The sequence below is a fragment of the Thunnus thynnus genome, chromosome 3, assembly GCF_963924715.1.
Source record: "Thunnus thynnus chromosome 3, fThuThy2.1, whole genome shotgun sequence".
Lineage (NCBI taxonomy): Eukaryota > Metazoa > Chordata > Actinopteri > Scombriformes > Scombridae > Thunnus > Thunnus thynnus.
This window is the reverse complement of record NC_089519.1, coordinates 13152609-13170388: the sequence shown is the minus strand read 5'-3', so window position 1 is coordinate 13170388 and position 17780 is coordinate 13152609. Positions and strand designations below refer to the sequence as shown.

At 38.5% G+C, this 17780-nt stretch overlaps 2 protein-coding genes across 2 annotated transcripts; one reads left to right on the top strand and one right to left on the bottom strand.

The window, feature by feature from the left end:
• Positions 1 to 494: 494 nt before the first annotated feature.
• LOC137179551 (group XIIB secretory phospholipase A2-like protein) lies at positions 495 to 3966 on the bottom strand. The gene is made up of 4 exons (XM_067584317.1): positions 3667 to 3966; positions 2381 to 2469; positions 1961 to 2126; positions 495 to 1423 (listed from the first exon to the last, which is right to left on the bottom strand). The coding sequence occupies exons 1-4, from the start codon at positions 3923 to 3925 to the stop codon at positions 1305 to 1307; spliced, it is 633 nt and encodes a 210-aa protein (XP_067440418.1). The 5' UTR covers positions 3926 to 3966; the 3' UTR covers positions 495 to 1304.
• A 2053-nt stretch (positions 3967 to 6019) lies between these two features.
• Positions 6020 to 17103, top strand: LOC137179547 (uncharacterized). The gene is made up of 12 exons (XM_067584309.1): positions 6020 to 6305; positions 6411 to 6489; positions 7982 to 8326; positions 8588 to 8701; positions 8906 to 9021; positions 9131 to 9239; positions 9326 to 9462; positions 9622 to 10253; positions 10422 to 11213; positions 11308 to 11421; positions 11520 to 11614; positions 16489 to 17103. The coding sequence occupies exons 1-12, from the start codon at positions 6223 to 6225 to the stop codon at positions 16795 to 16797; spliced, it is 2925 nt and encodes a 974-aa protein (XP_067440410.1). The 5' UTR covers positions 6020 to 6222; the 3' UTR covers positions 16798 to 17103.
• The last annotated feature ends 677 nt before the right edge of the window (positions 17104 to 17780 follow it).

The window sequence follows — 17780 nt, the reverse complement described above, 5'->3', positions numbered from 1 at the left end:
TCAACTTCTAAGTACCTGAAGACCTTGGCTATACTGTGAGGTTAATAGGCATAATGCTAACATTAGCATTAGAGTTTTTCCTTATTTGAATCGAGGGTCTAAGAACAGAGGATGTTGTATTGCTGTACAGACTGTAAAGCCCCCTGAGGCAAATTTGTGGTATTGGGCTATACAAATAAATTGACTATTAGCATACAGAAACACTAAACATTACATGCAACTCTCAAATATAGTTGTGTCCCTATTCCAGACTACATACCAATTGTATACAGTATGTACTTTAAAAGTCTTATAGCATATTGTTTTTGCATTTTCTATACAAGAAATCAACATAATTGTTTCATACCAACAGTAAAAGATGATATACTGTCAGATGTCAGTCCAGCTGCGACTTTTGAAAGCCACCACCAATCTAACCAAAAAAATATAAGCAGCAGCTGCATTTACTTTTTGCATTGCATTGGAAAATAATGTCAGTCGCACACACAAAAATCAAAGGCTTTTTTAGTAGATTTTATTTTGTCACTTTTTCAGTGTGAACTCACTACATATTTAAACCTGCCTATAATGTGTGGATTTGAGACACAGCTCCAACATTAGCTCTTAAACACCTGTTAGCATGGTCACATTAGCATTGAAGGAGAAGGAAAGCCAGCACAGTACCTAAAGAGTACATTTGTAATACAGACATAGTAAAGTGAAGTAGTCTGTACCTCTAGAGTTATGTAATAAAAAGAAAATTGTTTTCATACCACACAGATGTAAAAGTAAAGATGCCCAAATAATATTTTTCAAAAGGATATGAATACCATTTACTCCTTTAGGTGTATTGGCTAATGCCATGTGCTGATCTGGAGGCTGTTGGTTTTCATTAGTACTATGAAATGAAACAATTATGTGTTCATACAGTAGACTAAGTTTGTATTACAATGCACAAAAAGCTGTCTATGTAAAGTGGAGTTCTGTATTTTTTTATTGACTGTTAAGAATCTTCACACTACAGACATTTTTTCTTACAGCAGAGGATGTTCATCACTTCAGTGTCATAAAATCTACCATGTCATCTGCCAACTAGACTGTAAGCAACACTATTGGTTGCAGACACCGATACTATAGATAGTATTGGTGCAATAACATCCAAATGTTGCAAAATGGAAGAAAACAAAACTAGAACAATAACGTCCAAATAAATTACTCACACAGTCACAAAGTCTTTTGCAACACCATAACCCAAAGCACCATAATGTGATATGCTGCTGTAGCTCATACTGTCATATAAATAGGAGAATGGTTTGTGGTTTTATCTAAAGTTCGTCTTTCTCCTCTCCTTGGCAGAGGCACGCTGCCCTCTGGCTGTTCATGTAGGGTCTGCAGCCCAGAGTCCACACTGTGTTGAACAAGGTGTCTGCTACAGTTTCACATGCTGAGGAGAGAAAGTGACAGAGAAACAGAGACAAGGAACATCAGTATGTACAAAAGGAGGTAATATTCAACAGTTTATTTCACAGTGCACTCTATTATTGGCACTGGATAGGTTTAAAGCACTCGACCATATTTAATTGTTTGTATTGAATTCTCAGGACCAACTTATTGTTTGTTTGGATCCCCTCAAAGGGATTTTGTACATTACATAAAGTCACCATTTCTAACATTTAAGAAGTGATAGCAGAAGTAGGCTTCTTATTAAAAGGTCACTGGATCAAATCACTTGACCAGCAGTGAATTTGAATTTTTAATTAATTTTTAATTAAAAATGACAGATGAATTCAGCTGTCACATGCTGAGTTTGAATCAGCATGTCAGTCAGCTCATGCCTACAGAAGCAGGTACACAAGAGAAGTGTAGTCCCAAAGAAGCTGCTAAATTATAAAGGGTGAATGTGAAAAGATGCAGCATTGGAAACTGGGAATTGGCTCAGTAAACTTGCCATGGATAAAATAAAGATTAAAAGGTCACCAACTTTCAACTTTTGACACAAAGCCAAGGCTCTTCTTGAGGTCAGAGCAGATGCTGTGGAGGCACCAGCGGAACTTGGAGTCGCAGCGGTACTTGTTGGAGCCACAGGTATCGTAACACATATCCAGCTGATTGCAGCATTTGGTCATGGCAGGGATGCCCATGTCCATCTGGAACACAACAAAGGTGATGAATGTGTTTGTTTGCAAGAGTCTACACCTGATGTCCATTATTTTGTCAAATGTAGACTTCTGTGGACATTTAGGGACTGTATGAAAATTATTAAGGAAGAAGGGGAGGGCAGAAAAGGAGAGTTTTCAGGCTTGATACAATTAACTTGTAGCTATACTGCACATTTTAAGCTGGTTCAACTTAGAAATGTAAGTTTCCCTGCTGCCTTAAAAATATGAATGAAATGCCATACCCCCTCTGGAACAGGAAGACCAAAGAAGTAGGAGCTACAGCCATTAGGTTGAGGCATCTCATAGCCAGGGCGTGGAAGGGGAGCTTTACCTGAAAGGGGGAAGCAAAGCAAAATATTAGATGTAGGTTATGTTTCACAACAACTCAGTGGGAATGTGCTTTACTCTGATAAAGATGTGGGTTCAAAAATAGATCCATGTTTGCACATAGAGAAACTAAGGTTGCTTTTTTGGTTCATATCTGAATGAAACCTCTCCTGTCACCCTGAGGTCACAGTCCATTTCCTGGCCCTCTACCAGATGATAACAAAGATGATAAGTAGAAGAATTTACAATATCAGCATCAGTAAATCCAAGTGTTCTCAAATATGACGCAATTATTGAATGGGTTTAAGTTGTTGTATTTAAATCCATACAAACATTTTCCAGATAATAACCACTTAAATGTATGATGTGGCCTGAGTTTTATCCATGAAGTAATGTTCACTGTCAGTTGCCTTAGTTAAAAAGCAATAGAGGAGCATTTGTGCAAAGATAGATTATCAGTTGCATACACTGATAATAAATTGCTTGTCCTGGCCTCTAGTGTTGTTAATATTTGATTTGTGTTTTTTAACAATGTAAATGATGTAAACATTATTTGGATAAAGTAGTATTGGTTTAAAATGTGAATATTTATACCTATTTAAATGTGAAACTAAATGAAAATTTGCTTAATTTCTACATCTTAGTCACAAGATATAAAGGAAAGAATTTACACGAGTGACTACTCTGATTCAAGATTTCACTTTCTCCACCTATAGTACACAGCAAATATTTTATCACATCAGGGTTTCTGGTCTAAAGTGAATTCAAATTCTTATTGTAGAAAAACCTGGCAATTAAAAGGTTTTGTTCAGATTTGATATATAGATGTTTTGTATGTTTTGTTTGGTAGCTGAAATTTTTTGCCAGTATTCAATATATATGAATATGACTTTAGTGTTTCCCCTAGAAATGTTATTCTGAAAAATTCTAAAAGACTGAAAAATCAACCGGACCTTAGGACACCTAAACCCTCCCTTTTTTTATGCGGCTTAACAGCAATAACAGATTTTTTTTCCCTGGTATGTTATCAGTGTTGAGGGGAAACTGTATCTTTGCCTTTGAATCAAGATTAAATTCTAAAATCTTTTGAATAAGGCAAAGAACCAAAAACATAGAGTGGTCGACTGCACTAGCTGATGAAAGGTCGATATCGGTGTCAGTCTGACCCTAGACCGTACACTGCACAATGCTGCTGACTTACCATATCGACAGCGGTATTGGCACACTCCATCACGTCCACCCATGAACTCCAGCATGGAATCAAAGTAGCCGCTGACTGACTCAAAGCCTCCTCTGATGGAGTTCATTCCCCACTCATCGTCTTCCTCTGCCTGCGTGCCATCGGAGGCCTGGCCCGGTGGTGTCTGTGCTGCTGCAGCCGGGTCCTCTTGACTGACAGCACTGTGGATAAACAGGCCCAGTAGGAGCAGAAGGGGAGCAAGAAGGGCCCAACGGGACATCCTGTAGTTCAGTATGTTCAGAGACTGAGGGGAAACACTAACACTCACAGAGGCAATACTGAAAGTGTCTGCGTGACCTGAACTTTGAGCCAGACACAGGAATGGCCTCATATGTGGAGGAACAAAGTCCAGCTTCTATGTCATCATTTTAACATGTCTGAGCTTTGATCATACTGGCTGATTAATGAGAAGCAGAGTGTCCACGTTAACTTTTCAGCCATGGGGATTCAATTACATTTAATCCCATTAATTTTAGACTAAATCTCTCTAGACATTAGTATCATGGAACAAACCAGATTTGTTATGCACTTGGGGAGCATCTCCCCTGTGCCCTGCAGCCTGGTTTCTGAGAGGATCATCTTTGTGGGAGGAGAGGTCAATCTAAGGAAAGAAATGACCTTGCTGCTATTTAAAGAATAGAGTAGGCCTGTATGTAATTTTACGCAGTAGTCAGTTAATTCAAGTGCAAATTGTATCTCAATGTTGAATACAAGCAAATGAATGAAAATACCTCATGATGCCTCGTGCAACAGCACAACTCCAGGGAATTATAACATAAAGGTGTTTGGTTAATACAGTGAAGGTTGTGGGTGTAAATCACTGCACTGCACACAGGTGTTTGATGGAGAGCTAATCATTGTGTGTGTGTGTGTGTGTGTGTGTGTGTGTGTGTGTGTGTGTGTGTGTGTGTGTGTGTAAAACGTAAAACGTGTCTGACTTTTTTCCCCTCATAATTACAAAACATCACCATTTAGGTCAGAGGGGAGTGAGCCTGTCTCGGGTGCCTCTGGAACTTTTTTGCCCTCAGTTCAGCCTAGCAGGTTGACCAGGACACGCACTAATCATATTCTAACCCGTACCCTGGCCTCAACCTTATCTGTAACCATACATCAATACCTTAAGCATTTGAATGGAAGAGTTTGATGTGGGTTAGTATAGACCACATTCTACTACAGTACAGACTGGATCATTACAGGGCAACACACTTGGGAAATGATAAATATAATATGTTGTAATGTATTTAATGACAGGTATAGACAAAATATAGGACAATAAAAACTTTTTTTGTAATCTAGATATGTTATTTTGTGAACTTGGCACTTTGGTGCGCAAAATTTGACAAACTGACAAACCAGAGAGTGAGTATTTAAAGAGAAATATGACAGCAAATAATTTACAAAATGCAGTTATTAGCACACCTACAGATGTTGGTTTGTATCCCTATAATCAGCCTGAAAGGATGGGTGAAAAAAACATAGTTATAATTTTATAGGTATGAAAACAAAACAACAAAAACACAACATTCTCCTGAAAATATTAGCAGCTGAGAAGAGGAGGAAATGTAGTTCTTGGCTGTTTTGATTAACTTAAGACACTTTGAAAGGGGATCAATATAAAATTTAAAGTCATCAATAAAGTGTGAAAAGTTTGGTTGAGTCTCTATTTGCATAAGTGGATTTGATATTTACTTAGTAATATTAAACTGACTAAATTTGAGACAATAAGTTGATTTCTATCCTTGTATCAGAGAATATTGGTGCCTTATAAAACATGGATTTAAGAGCTACGTCCTTGTTTCAACCCAGAGCTGCATAACAATAAGACATGAGTAAATGTCTGTTATAATCTGCATTGACGTAATGTCCATTGAGCAGGATCACAGTGAAACCTTGGGCTCAAAAAATCAGTTACAGGGTGTGTGATAATCTTAAATCTCTTTCATTTTAACAAAAACTCGACGAGATATGTATTAAGTTTCTGAGGTACAGTTTTATATATTTAGGTTCATATATTTGGGTTTATCAACTAGTGGCACCTAGTCTATGTGGCAGAGTCATGGGCAGAGTAAAGGGAGCCTTTTAATTTATTGTATTTTTTTAACCACCGGCACTCCGCGAAGACCCGCCCTACTCTGCCTCTGATTGGCTAGTACTTGTTGCCTGCGTTGGTTAGATTGGTTAGGTTTAAGCATAAGGAGTGAGATTGGTTCGATTAGGGTGAGAATATCAAGGTTAGAGCCAATGAGAGGCAGAGTAGGGCGGGTCTTCACAGAATGCGGGTGGGGGAAAAAAACTCTTTAAGGGGAGGTGACGCATAGATGGTGACGTTTTTTATCCAAGACGGAAGAAGAAAGTAAACGATGGCGCTATAACGGAGCCATGTGAACCACATTTCATTGGCCGCAAGTTGAAGTGGAATATATTCTATCACGTTTTATATCTCCTGACTCCTGGTTATGGTTGGCCTCCGAGTTTTTCCACAAGGAGCAATAAATAACTAATGAGAAACGAAATAAAATGGCTTTCGCAAACCTGTTTACGAGTCTGTCTGCTGTCAATGAAGGTGTCGACAGCCCTGGTCAACCAGCATTTACTCACAGGTATTTAACCACAGATAGACATGTATGTGTTTGACGGAACAATTCTGCGTAATGGCCTCCTTAACCTCTCTGTATACTCATCACTCGCTTATTTTTGTTTTATAGGAACGACAGTGAGAATGGTAAAAGAAATCATGGCAGAAAGAGGAAAATCCAGGGTGAGCAGCCTGGCCCTCATAACAAGGTATGTTAAACTTGAACCACAGTGTCCTCATACTTCCCCTAATTTCTGACATAATAATGTTAACATCACGTATTAAAATGTTTGTCTTGACATGTGAGACATGCATTTCTGACACTGAGTGAAAATTATTTCCTGTCTGCATCTAAACATCACATTCAGAGTTCTATATGTATCCGGAATCATTTCAGATGCACTCAGTTGGCAGTTTATTTGATGCAGCCAGTTAAAAAATAACGTAGTCCAATACAACAGCCCTGCAATTAGCCGTAAACTTCATTCACTTTTATTTGATAAATTGAGTGTTGTCAAACACACACCTGCTAGACAGATCTGTTGGAAAATGAAACCATGCATGTTGAATTCCTGCACAATGTTAGCACAGAGTTTATTACAGAAACACTGTTTTGGTCATGGATGTTCATCAGGCATCAGATTCACAATATGAAACAACCACATCTTTATACTAGAGCCACAAGCTGCAACAATCAATCAAAAGGTGAGCCAAATACAACTACCTAAGGCATTTACAATGTAGATGGTTGATAAAACATCTGTAAAATCAGGCAAACGATACAAGTCGATATCCATGATGACTGAAAAAACACTATTTTTTTAATATTTTAAATATTTTATTATAGGGCAGCCTCAGAGCCCTGACCCTAACATCTTATTCAATGCCAAATAAAAAGCCAATTCAAAACATGCCATAAGAATCTCATTCAGACATGCTTAACATTAGTTTGTATTCTGAAAATATGCAGCAACTTCAAGTACGTCAGACCTAGACCTGTCCAGATATATCAATTAATTCAATTGGTGCATTGTTATCCTTAACACTTTCTCATCATTGATTTAGAAGAATTAACAAACTTAATTTCTACTGTTGGTCTATCCCAGGAGAGGCGTCTTGCTTAGACGATCTTAGATCTCAGAGATGAGCAAAACCACAACTTTGGTTGGAGTGTATAACAATACAAACCAGTTTTATTGAATTTTTACAATATTATGAGTATTACAGAACATGGAAAGTAAAATATAAAAATCAAAAATGCAAAAGGGGAAGGAAAAATACCCTGTCTATGAATAAAAAGAGTCAAAAAGGCAAAAAAGGTTTGTTTGCGTTGCACAACACAATTCTCAGAACTCTAAAAATATAGAGCCAAATATAGAAAACCACAGCTTGCTTTTCAGGCCAAAACAGGTTTCCTGTTAGATCTGTGACAAAGGTCTTAGTTTGTATTTTGTTCAGCTGCAGTTCATTCACAAACCTTCCAAACAATGTTTCCATGTATAAATCAATTGCCAATTTAAACCAAACATTTTAGAGAATTATTTTAGAGGTAGGTTTGGGTGGAGTGTGTTTCTCAGGCATATTAGGTGAAACCTTTAACAATATTTATGGATGTGCAAACCTTAAAAGGTTATGACAAACCTTTAAATACTGCCACCAGCTTTTCTCTGTTTTTAATTTCTATACATTTCCTTTCCACAGAAGCAATGTTACCAATTCCAGAAAACCAGGACTTATAACTACAAGGCCATAAACTACCAGAAGCAAAACACCGACAGTGAGCACGCTGGCTTCACCAAGGATGTTGTACATAACCACGGCAATAAAGCCAGCCACAATAACATGGGTCACAAAGGCCAGAACTACAAAAATAAACATAACCATAATATAAACAATCAACAACAGCAGAGAAATAAGACGGAGGAGCAGAGAAATCAGCATCAGCAGAAGGATCGACAGAGGCCTCCCAATAGAGGCGGAAACCATCAAACTAGACCTCCTTCAAGGAAAGGTGGAGGAGGCAGTAGAAATAAAAATAACAAGCAGGTAAGCAAAACACTCGGCTGTTCCTCTTCAGATGAATATTATCCAGCCTGTTATCTGCTGCAGAAAGCAGGGCCAGAAATGGAAGTCGTGGTGTCCAGTCACACATCCGTCAAATTTAAATAATTTTTAAAAGCATGTGCAGTAATCAGAGCTAGCTCCCACCAGTGTCCAGAGAAGTTGGACACTTCCAAGGGGGGGGGCTTTCTTGAAAATGTTTTAGTTATTATTTTTTCTCATTATTATGCTCCTCTTTCCTCTCAGAACGTCCAGGTGAATCGCACCAGGTTCATGTCACAGGAGTTCAAGGACCAGAATGCTCTGATGGTGGATGGACGATTACTTTGTCGACATTTCCTTTGGGGAAGGTGCATCAAGGCAGGTTATGTTTTATTTAACTTAGTGAAAATCGATATGCACTAAAGTGAGAAAGTCAAACTAACTTTTGGGATAGAAAAACGTTTTTTCATTTAGACTTCAGGCTTTTATTGAGTGCTGTTATAACTGCAGTTTGTGATTTTAGGCTGTTTAAAAAATGTACTTGTTCTAATGTTGCTCTCTTTTTTTCCTCCATTGTCACAGGGTGATGACTGCCAACTGGAGCACATTCAGGGTTACAACAATCTCATCAAAGAAGTGTGCAAATTTTACGTCCAAGGCCTTTGCACAAAAGGGGAGAGCTGTCCATACATGCACAATATCCTTTTTGTTTAACAGCAACAATATGTACATCTTCCTGACGTAAACCCATTACAGGCAACTAAACTGTAAATTAGAATTCCATTATTTCCTTTACTAAGCTCCACAGACCTTCCCCTGCAAGTTTTTCCATAGAAAAGGAAAGTGTTCTCAGGGGGCAGATTGTAGGTTTTCCCACGAACCACTTGATGATGTCACTAATCAGCTGTTGGATGAGGTGTGTATGTAAAAGTGCAGCCCTCTTTAAAACATCTTGCTGTAAATGCATTGCTGTATGCTGAAAATGACTTCTTCTCGTTGCAGGCATTAAAACGGGAAAATGACCTCTATGAACTTGCAAAGAAAGCTGAACAAGAGTCCTCAGGACAGCCAGTGAACACAGAGGAGTCAGAAATTATAGAAGCAAATGAGACCCCTGATATACTAATACAGCCACTCAGGTACACACATACAATCATAAACCTGTCATTGTGATTCTGTCAATATGTCAATATTAGCTGGATCTATAAGTCTTGTATAGGATTTATTTTATAATTAATCATATGTACAAGTTCTGCTTGAGCCACAGTAACTAGCATGCTGATATTTTAATTTTTCAGGCCAAACTTTTACAACAGTGCAGAGTCAAATGCACAAAAGGAAGCCTTGTTGTGTCAGACTGAAGAACTGGCCGATGTTACAGAGGAAACTATCCCACCATATGCAACAGCTGCCCAATCTCACATCTCACCGTCAAATAACCGTAACCATGAGGAGCCAGTGTGCTATTCTGTTGAAGCAGTGCTCGGACCTCAACTGTCCAAACCGTTCTCTGGTCTCTTTACAACGCCTGGAAGTCAAGATTCTTCCCCCCTCTCTGTCCCACTGACTGATAGCACTTTAGGCTCTGCAAACCAAAGTGAAGTTCCTTACTCTGTCGATGCTGTTCTCAGGTCGTGCAAATCACTGGGCAGTTCTACTTTTGGTCACTCGCCTATCCCTCCTGCTGCTCCTACTGCACTAACTGTATCCTACACCCCGAAAACCCAGCAGCTCAGCTCAGCAAACTATAAGGATAAGGACTTGTATTTGGTAAACACCAAAAATGAACCGAACAAATTCCAGGAAAAAACATTCAAAAGCCTGTCATCTCCCCAAGTGCACAGCGGCCCGACTTCAAAGACCTGCCGTGATCATCATCTTACAAAAGGAAACGGGCAACTGCTTACAGACATTACATGCTCTGGAGACGGTAAAAGTGAAGTTATGCTTAAGCCCAGCGGGAAAGTGTTGCACAGCCTTTTTTCAAGGCCCCCCAGTCAGACATCTACTCCCAAACATCCTACGTACTTAGAACCACATCTCTCTGGTCTGACATCTGACTCAGAAGCCTCAATAAATTATTTTTGTCCCTCTTCAGGTTTCACAGACTTTGAAGGAAGAGATGCTGTTTCTGCTGACCCTGATGCTAGCTCCATTAAAACCAGTGATTCTGCTCATCATTTTGCAGTAAAAAACCAAACTGAGGTCCACCAGAACTCCAAAAACTCACAATCTGACCTCAAACTTGTTGCAGGGCAACATTATTCTAGTGAAACTACAGCAGAGTGCAGCAGTAAAACAACACATTGTGGTGATTTGGCAGTTGGATGTAGTAAAACCCTGAAGAGACCCTTTCATAGCCTTTTTGCAAGTCCTATTACTGACTCCCTAAAGCCACTACCAGATTCTGCTCGTCCTCAAGGCTTTATTCAATCTTCCTGTCCTACTCCACAGTCTGCAGATTGCGAAAGTAAAGATATTCATGTTAAAACTGTGGTTAAACCTGACAAGTTGAACTCTGCCAAGTCCTTCCTAAGCCTTTTTGCAAGTCCTCTTAGCGAGAGGACTGCTCCCCCCCCAGGCATGTTGTCTCAACCAGATTATTCAAGAACATCCTCCAAGTCTGAGTCAAGCCAGCCAGTTGATGCTGTATCTCATTTATCAGAGTCCAAACAAAAAGCTTCTAAGTTAGAGACACCTCTCCCATGCCTTGTTAGACCTGATGACAAAGAAATCTCTCATGCATCGAAATCCCCTAATTTCTCTCTAAGTCCTAAAAAGGTAAATGACGAAAGTTCAACTGAGCATGTAAATACAAAACAGCAGGTGAACCTCACTGATTCTCACAGCCCAGCCCATCAGCAGCTGCCCAACATCTCATCCCATAAAGGTAAGAGTATGAAATGCACTGATCGTGAATACCAGCGTGAAATGCTGGTAAGTATCACTGAAATCTGTTGTTTTTTTTTTTCTTCATGTTGTAGGTTCTTCAGTAGCAGCCACTTCCAATTCAGTTCTGAAAACCCTCTTCTTGTGCCTGAGCCCGTATCAACAGGATGGAGAACAACAGGACAATATTCAGATCAGTGTCACTTCAGGTATCCAGTTAAAGAGATTTATATTAGTATCTATGTATAAAATGTTCACTGGTTTTGTTTTTTGCTGGTGTAATTGAACAATAATCTGTTAATTTCAGATAGTGAAAAGAAAGATGAAAGCAGCACTGGGTGCGTCTTTGTGGAGCAACAGCAGAGGAGTAAAATTAAGGGAAGAAGAAGGAAGAATCTCAAGGTAGGCTTGTGTGTGTCGGTATGTTAATTTAAAGGATAAGGCTGGTATTATTCCATATTTTTCTTATGGTCAACAAATCCCATGAAAAGAACAAAACTGACTATGCAACTGAAATTAAATTGAAATTTGACACATTTGCAACTCAATGTGGTCTACAAAAAAGCCGGTGTGTTTTTCCATTACACAGCAGGGCAAAGTAAAAGTAGTTTATCTGTTGGAGGTGTGCTGGTCGTCTGCAGCTCTTCATCATACATCATCATCACTGTAGCTGTTTCTGCTTGTACTATTCCTTCCCGCATTATTTCTAACTGATCTGCTGAACAAAGAGCTCCAAATATCTCCATATCTTGTTGTGTCAACCGTTTTTTGCACCACTAACAAAGCTCTGCTAATTTGGTGATGACCATGTTTAATTTCCTGTAAATTCTTCACAATAAAAGTCTCCTGTTATTTAGTAATTTAAAAGCTTTTAATATGAAGCAGTAAAGCAGAAAACTTTGTGTTTGCATCAGCAGTAACTTAACTCAACTCTGAATAGGCTGACCCTCGGCAGGCTTCTGGAAAGCTGGCCAATCAGAACAGAGTGCATTCATCAGGAGGGGGGTCTTAAAGAAACAGGAGCTCAGACTGCCTGTTAAGAGACAGGCTGAACTGAAGAGCTGCATAAATGCCCAGTATGAGACAAACAAGGAGTTTTTTGAATTGTGATTCATGCAAAGCCACTCTAATGGAGTCCCAGAATATAAAAATATGGAGCTGGAAATGAGTGTAATAGGTCCTCTTTAAGACTATTTGGGAATATCAGTCAGCTTCTATTAAAGGAGGCATAATCATACATGAGTAGTCCTTGATATGCTTGAATACAGTTCATTTGTAAATAATGATGGTATAGACTATGCTAGAAAAGTTATCAGAAGTGGCAATATTGTAAGTGGCAGATAAAAGGTTAAGACTGTTGAATGACCAGTTAAGACCATGATTGGCACTAAAGTGAGCCAATTAAGTGGCCTACTCTAGTGCAAAGTAACCAACCATTGAGACTCCCAGCAGCCCCTGCCAGTTTGTCGAGGGCCTGGTACACAGCAGACCACCATTGTTCTGTTGCCACTGTCGCTCTTGCTGCGCTAATATTAGCAGCTCTGTTTTAAACTCTTTGTTGGCTGAGCAGAAAAGTCCACTAGCCGCTAGGCTAATTTATACAATGTAAAATGCCATAGACCTGTGCAAAAATATTAGCATGTGGTATGTGGAGGAAAACATGGTCAGCAAACCACAGTTCTTTTGTCTGTGAACCATGTGAGTTTTGTGAACGATGAATGTTACTGCTGTTAAGCCATGGGTAGTGTAGATTTTTGGTGTAATTTTAAAGCACACTCTGCTGCACAGCTTATTTGTGCATTCTGTGTTTTCTATGAAGCTTCAGTGGTTCAAAGTGTATGAAGTTATTATGTGCCTTATGTAATAAGATTTTGATGGTGGTAATTCTAAGTTTATTCAAAGGTTATTTTTGGTTGTGGAATATTTGAAGTAATGTTACACTGAATTTGAGCTTTGGAAAATATATTTGTTGTACAACAGAGCCAATTGAAAATATGATTTGAATTATATGTTGTATAAGTACTCGATATTTCATGCTAAGAGTTAGAAGTTAGATATAATCAATACTGATAAGTGTGTGAATGTAACTGTATGGGTATGTAACATGTCTATAGGTCAGGTTTTGGTAAATGGAGAGCTTTGTGACAAGTCCGATGTCAAGGAGAGCGTCCACTGAATAGAGATTCCGGTTAACTGGATGGTGAGCCAACCTACAGGTCTTGAAAGAGGGACTGCACAGATTGTTGCTGTCTGAAGATGGATGCCCTTCCTCGCTTCCTTGTGTGGTAGGACACAAACTGACACAAATTTGGGCCCCAACGACTGATCTACTGACTGATCTACTAAATAAACTGAAAGACTGAATTCAGGGTCAAATTTTTTTTTTTTTTTTTGTGCAGACTTTATTTCTCTAGTTTGTTATTTTGGGTGAACTGTGGTGAGGCCAGAGGCCTGTACTACGAACCAAGTTCAACAAATCTAGGATATCTTTTCGTTATCTGGCTTTACTGAACCAAACGTTGGCCGTCCAGATAACCAGTACTACGAAGCTGGTTATCAACCTACTCAGTCAACTCAGGGTTTTCCATATCCAGCTACGAGCACGTTCATGTGAAAGAGGTTGGGTTTTTAATTACGAGTGACATTGTCAGAAGTACTTCATGATATGAGATGAAACAGTGATACCAATTACCTGCGGGAAACTTCTGTTTAAGAAACAGCAAAAAGTTATATTCAACGAAGTGCAATGTAAATGACAGCCTGTAATCATACAACAGAATAAGAAAATGTAGAAACACTAGCAATAATTTCCACATATTAAAAGTAGGCTACGGCTTAAAATACATGTAGGAATTATTATATATGACTTAAGTACAGAGAGATTTGTTTTGCTATTTAGTTGGATGATGAAAAAACCATTCTGAATATGTCACATAAAAAAGAAACTTAGAGTAATGCCAGACTGTGTCTGCTACCGAAGCAAAGAGTGGAAAAGTAGTTAATGACTGATGAGTCTATCTGACTGACATGTTGCATTTATAACAGTGTGTGGATTATTTTTCTAATAAAAGACAATATTTCGTTATGATTTCCAGTTATCATCACACAGTTGTCTTATGTTATTCTGAGCTGCAGTGATGGAATCAGAGTGTAAAATCATCCACACTGTCAGCTTCACTCCAGGGATTTAATCGACTTTGCACAATTAAAATGCAGCTAAAATCATCATTATGTGATTAGTGTCGTAAACGATCTCTCTGTTTGTCAGAAGCTCTGTTCTGAAACCAGAGTTTAAATAGAAAGTCCGGAACAATAAAATGTTTCCACTGACCTATTAAAATATATATTGCTCCTTTTACTTGTCACTTCATTGTAAACTCAGGACTTCTGTCCATGTCGAGATCTTGTAGGAATGATGACTCTTTTTCTCCCAGTGATCTGATTGGTCAGTGGTTGAGTGTTGACAGATTGTGATCCGATCCTCTGCACCGGAGCAGGTTAGCTGTTCAGCATAAGTTACCATGGTGTACCCCGGTAAGAACTGAGCCACTGTTGTAGGGCTGAAAACCCAGAGTTAAACCTGAAGTTACCTCACTAACCTCAAATCCTGCTGTGTAGTACAGGCCTCTGGTGGCAAATATCTGAAATGCTGTTATTGTTTATCAATACCTGCGTGTGCACACGGAGGCAGGCATACCCACACTTTCTTAAATTATGAAATAATACTGTATATAAGGTGTTCCACTGCAAATACAACCCAGCCTTAATCTAACGTCAACTTATAGCTAGCCTTACTAGCTAGGCCCCTTACATGCTTGCTTCTAACTTATTTGAAGAGTTGGGTCTCCGAGATTGACAGCGTTGTGCTAAGACCATAGATAGATGTATGCTAAATTTCCTTTTGTTTATTTATTTATTTATTTTAATTTCAGAATGCCCTGATATTGTCTCAGTGACACATTGAGGTGGTCTGCCATCAGTCATGACAGTCTTTCATTTTGGTGCTTAAAAGTCAGATTGGTCTTTGTAAATGTATTCTTTATTATTAATTTTGACTAATTATTCACACAATTGAAATGACAACGCCTCAATTTTTCTCTGAAATACAGTTTGCAGGAGGTAGTTATTTTTTTCATTTTTTTAAATTTATTATTTAATATTTTTTGCATTTTGTTTTATTTAGCTATTTGAGTATTTTTATTTGTTTGATTTATTCGTTCATTATTAACAGACTGACTGAATGAATGTGAAATTATGTTCATCAGAACATTGCTTTTATTTTTAAATCAGTGCCACAAACTGCAGTTCTTTAAATGGCCACTTGAGGCTGGCTCCAAAAGCGAGTCAATCCCCATAGAGACCCATATTAAAACGCCCAACTTTACAGCAGAAATAAACATATTTGCAGCTTAGTAAACTGCCAAACTGCAGGGATACGTTGCTTTTTCACAGCCCTGACTGCAAATACACCGTGCTAACCAAGTTTCGAAATGGGGGTCCAAAAACCAATGGCTGACAACATGGTGGCTATATCCATTATTTTGTACAGTCTGTGGTATGCACAAGTACCACAAAACAATGTGGAGGTTAGTTTGACTGTTTTTCTAAGTGGAGGCTGGCTTGATTGCAGCAACTAACTGTATCAGAGTTTAACTTGAATGCATCAGATTTAGAGAAAATTGCAGGTGTTCATGATACCAACCATTCGAGAACTCCAGATTGATTCTATTCAGGAATACAGCTAACCGTCTTCTCTGCACAACAATCTTTCCTCCCGCGTATGATCTTGTTTTAATTCAGAGTGTACACGGAGAGGAGGGGCTGTTCACAAACAGTCCGTCGTCAATGTGTTTGTGAGAAAGAGAGCAGGGCAAGGAGGGGCTGAGCAAATCAATGCACTGCATGCAGCGCTACAATGAAATAAGTTTTTACCCATTTTAAATGGTAAAAAAAAAGAAAATTATTGATTGATTTTGGTCTTCTGATTATGATTTGTTAACAATAAGGAAAATACAGAATCTCGCCAGCTTTATTATTTAAAAACATGCATTGGGTGCTTTTGGGATTGTTTTTTAGAATTTCCATTGACCAGATGAGCTTATAAAGCACCACCTCTGTTCCAAAGCAGACACGATTAAATTAGTAGATCTGAAATGATAGAAAATTAATCGACAGATGTTTTATATTTGACCCTTTTCTAGATAATGTGCAGTCCCACGGTAACTTTGTACCTCTTTCTCCTGTCTTTGTATTATTTTCTGTATTCTGCTCTTCAGACTCAGGATTCCCACAAAAAGTCCACTGAGAAAACGGTTGCACACTGGACAGAGCACCAGTCCTCTCGTGAGACGCCTCAAATCTCTTTGAAGGCAACAGATCCAGATGTGGCTGAACATCAGTTGAGAATATCTGACTCACACAACTTTCCATTCAAAGCAGTGCTGCCAATGACGCAGCCTCACCCCCGACAGACTCTGAAGCAAACCTCAGAGGAAAGAACGTGGGTAAAGGGGAACATGGCGGTCACACCACTCAAAGACCTTTTCAAGACTTTAGACCCCGCTGTTTCCCACTTCAGACATTAACTTTAGGATTACTCTTGGATTTGATCACACTAATAATCTTTTTTTTTTTTTTGTACCAGTGTTTGAACTGTGAAAATGAAAGTAAAGTGATTCAAAGCTCAAGGTGCTGATCTTTATAACCTTCGTGTTCACTCGTTTAGTGTGAATTCAGAGCCTTTTCTCGAGATATCAGCTCATTGACATACCTGTGCCAAAAACTTGTCATTGCATTAAACATGTTCTGGGTGTTTGTACATGTGTTGCCAGTTTGATCCAAATCTAGGTTTTGAAAATTAATATAAAAACTCTAATAAACTGTGAATTTGAGTTTGTGCTTTTGTTTTCTGCAGTATTTTCTCTTGACTTGGGCTCAGTCATGTTAACTATCTTATGAAAGACACACAGACACATTTAAATATTGTTTTATATAATGAAAACCCACAGGAGCCTTTGTATTTTTTATATTTTTGTGAACATTGTTGTTCACAAAAATAACATTTGTTCTTTGGTATTTAAAATGTCCTGACACACTGATCAGTGTATTCTTGATATTAGGAGTAAAGTATTCTACAGTGGTACTGCACAAATAAACATAAAAACGATTTTAAAAATGTCTTAATTTTGCCGTTATACAAATTGATGGCAAATTCTCATACTTTTTTTCTACTTCTATTTTTCAATGTGTGTAAAAATGAGGATGTTAGTTTTATATAACAATTTAGATATTAAGATATTATCTTACACAAAAATATATCAAGCACAAATATAAACAAGTCATGTATCTGGGTTTAAATAAGGAAGTGCGTCAGTTTGTTAAAGATCCATCCCATACATCAATATTTTTTTACAGTCTGTGGTTTTAATACTGTTGTTCATCTCCTGCCGGCTGCTGACAGCGCTGTCAGCCAGAGAGTTGATCACACAGGACGGTAGAGACACTATGTGTCTGTTTAAACAGGAGTGTAGCCAACTTCACTGCATTTAACACCGGAGCTGAGAGCGTC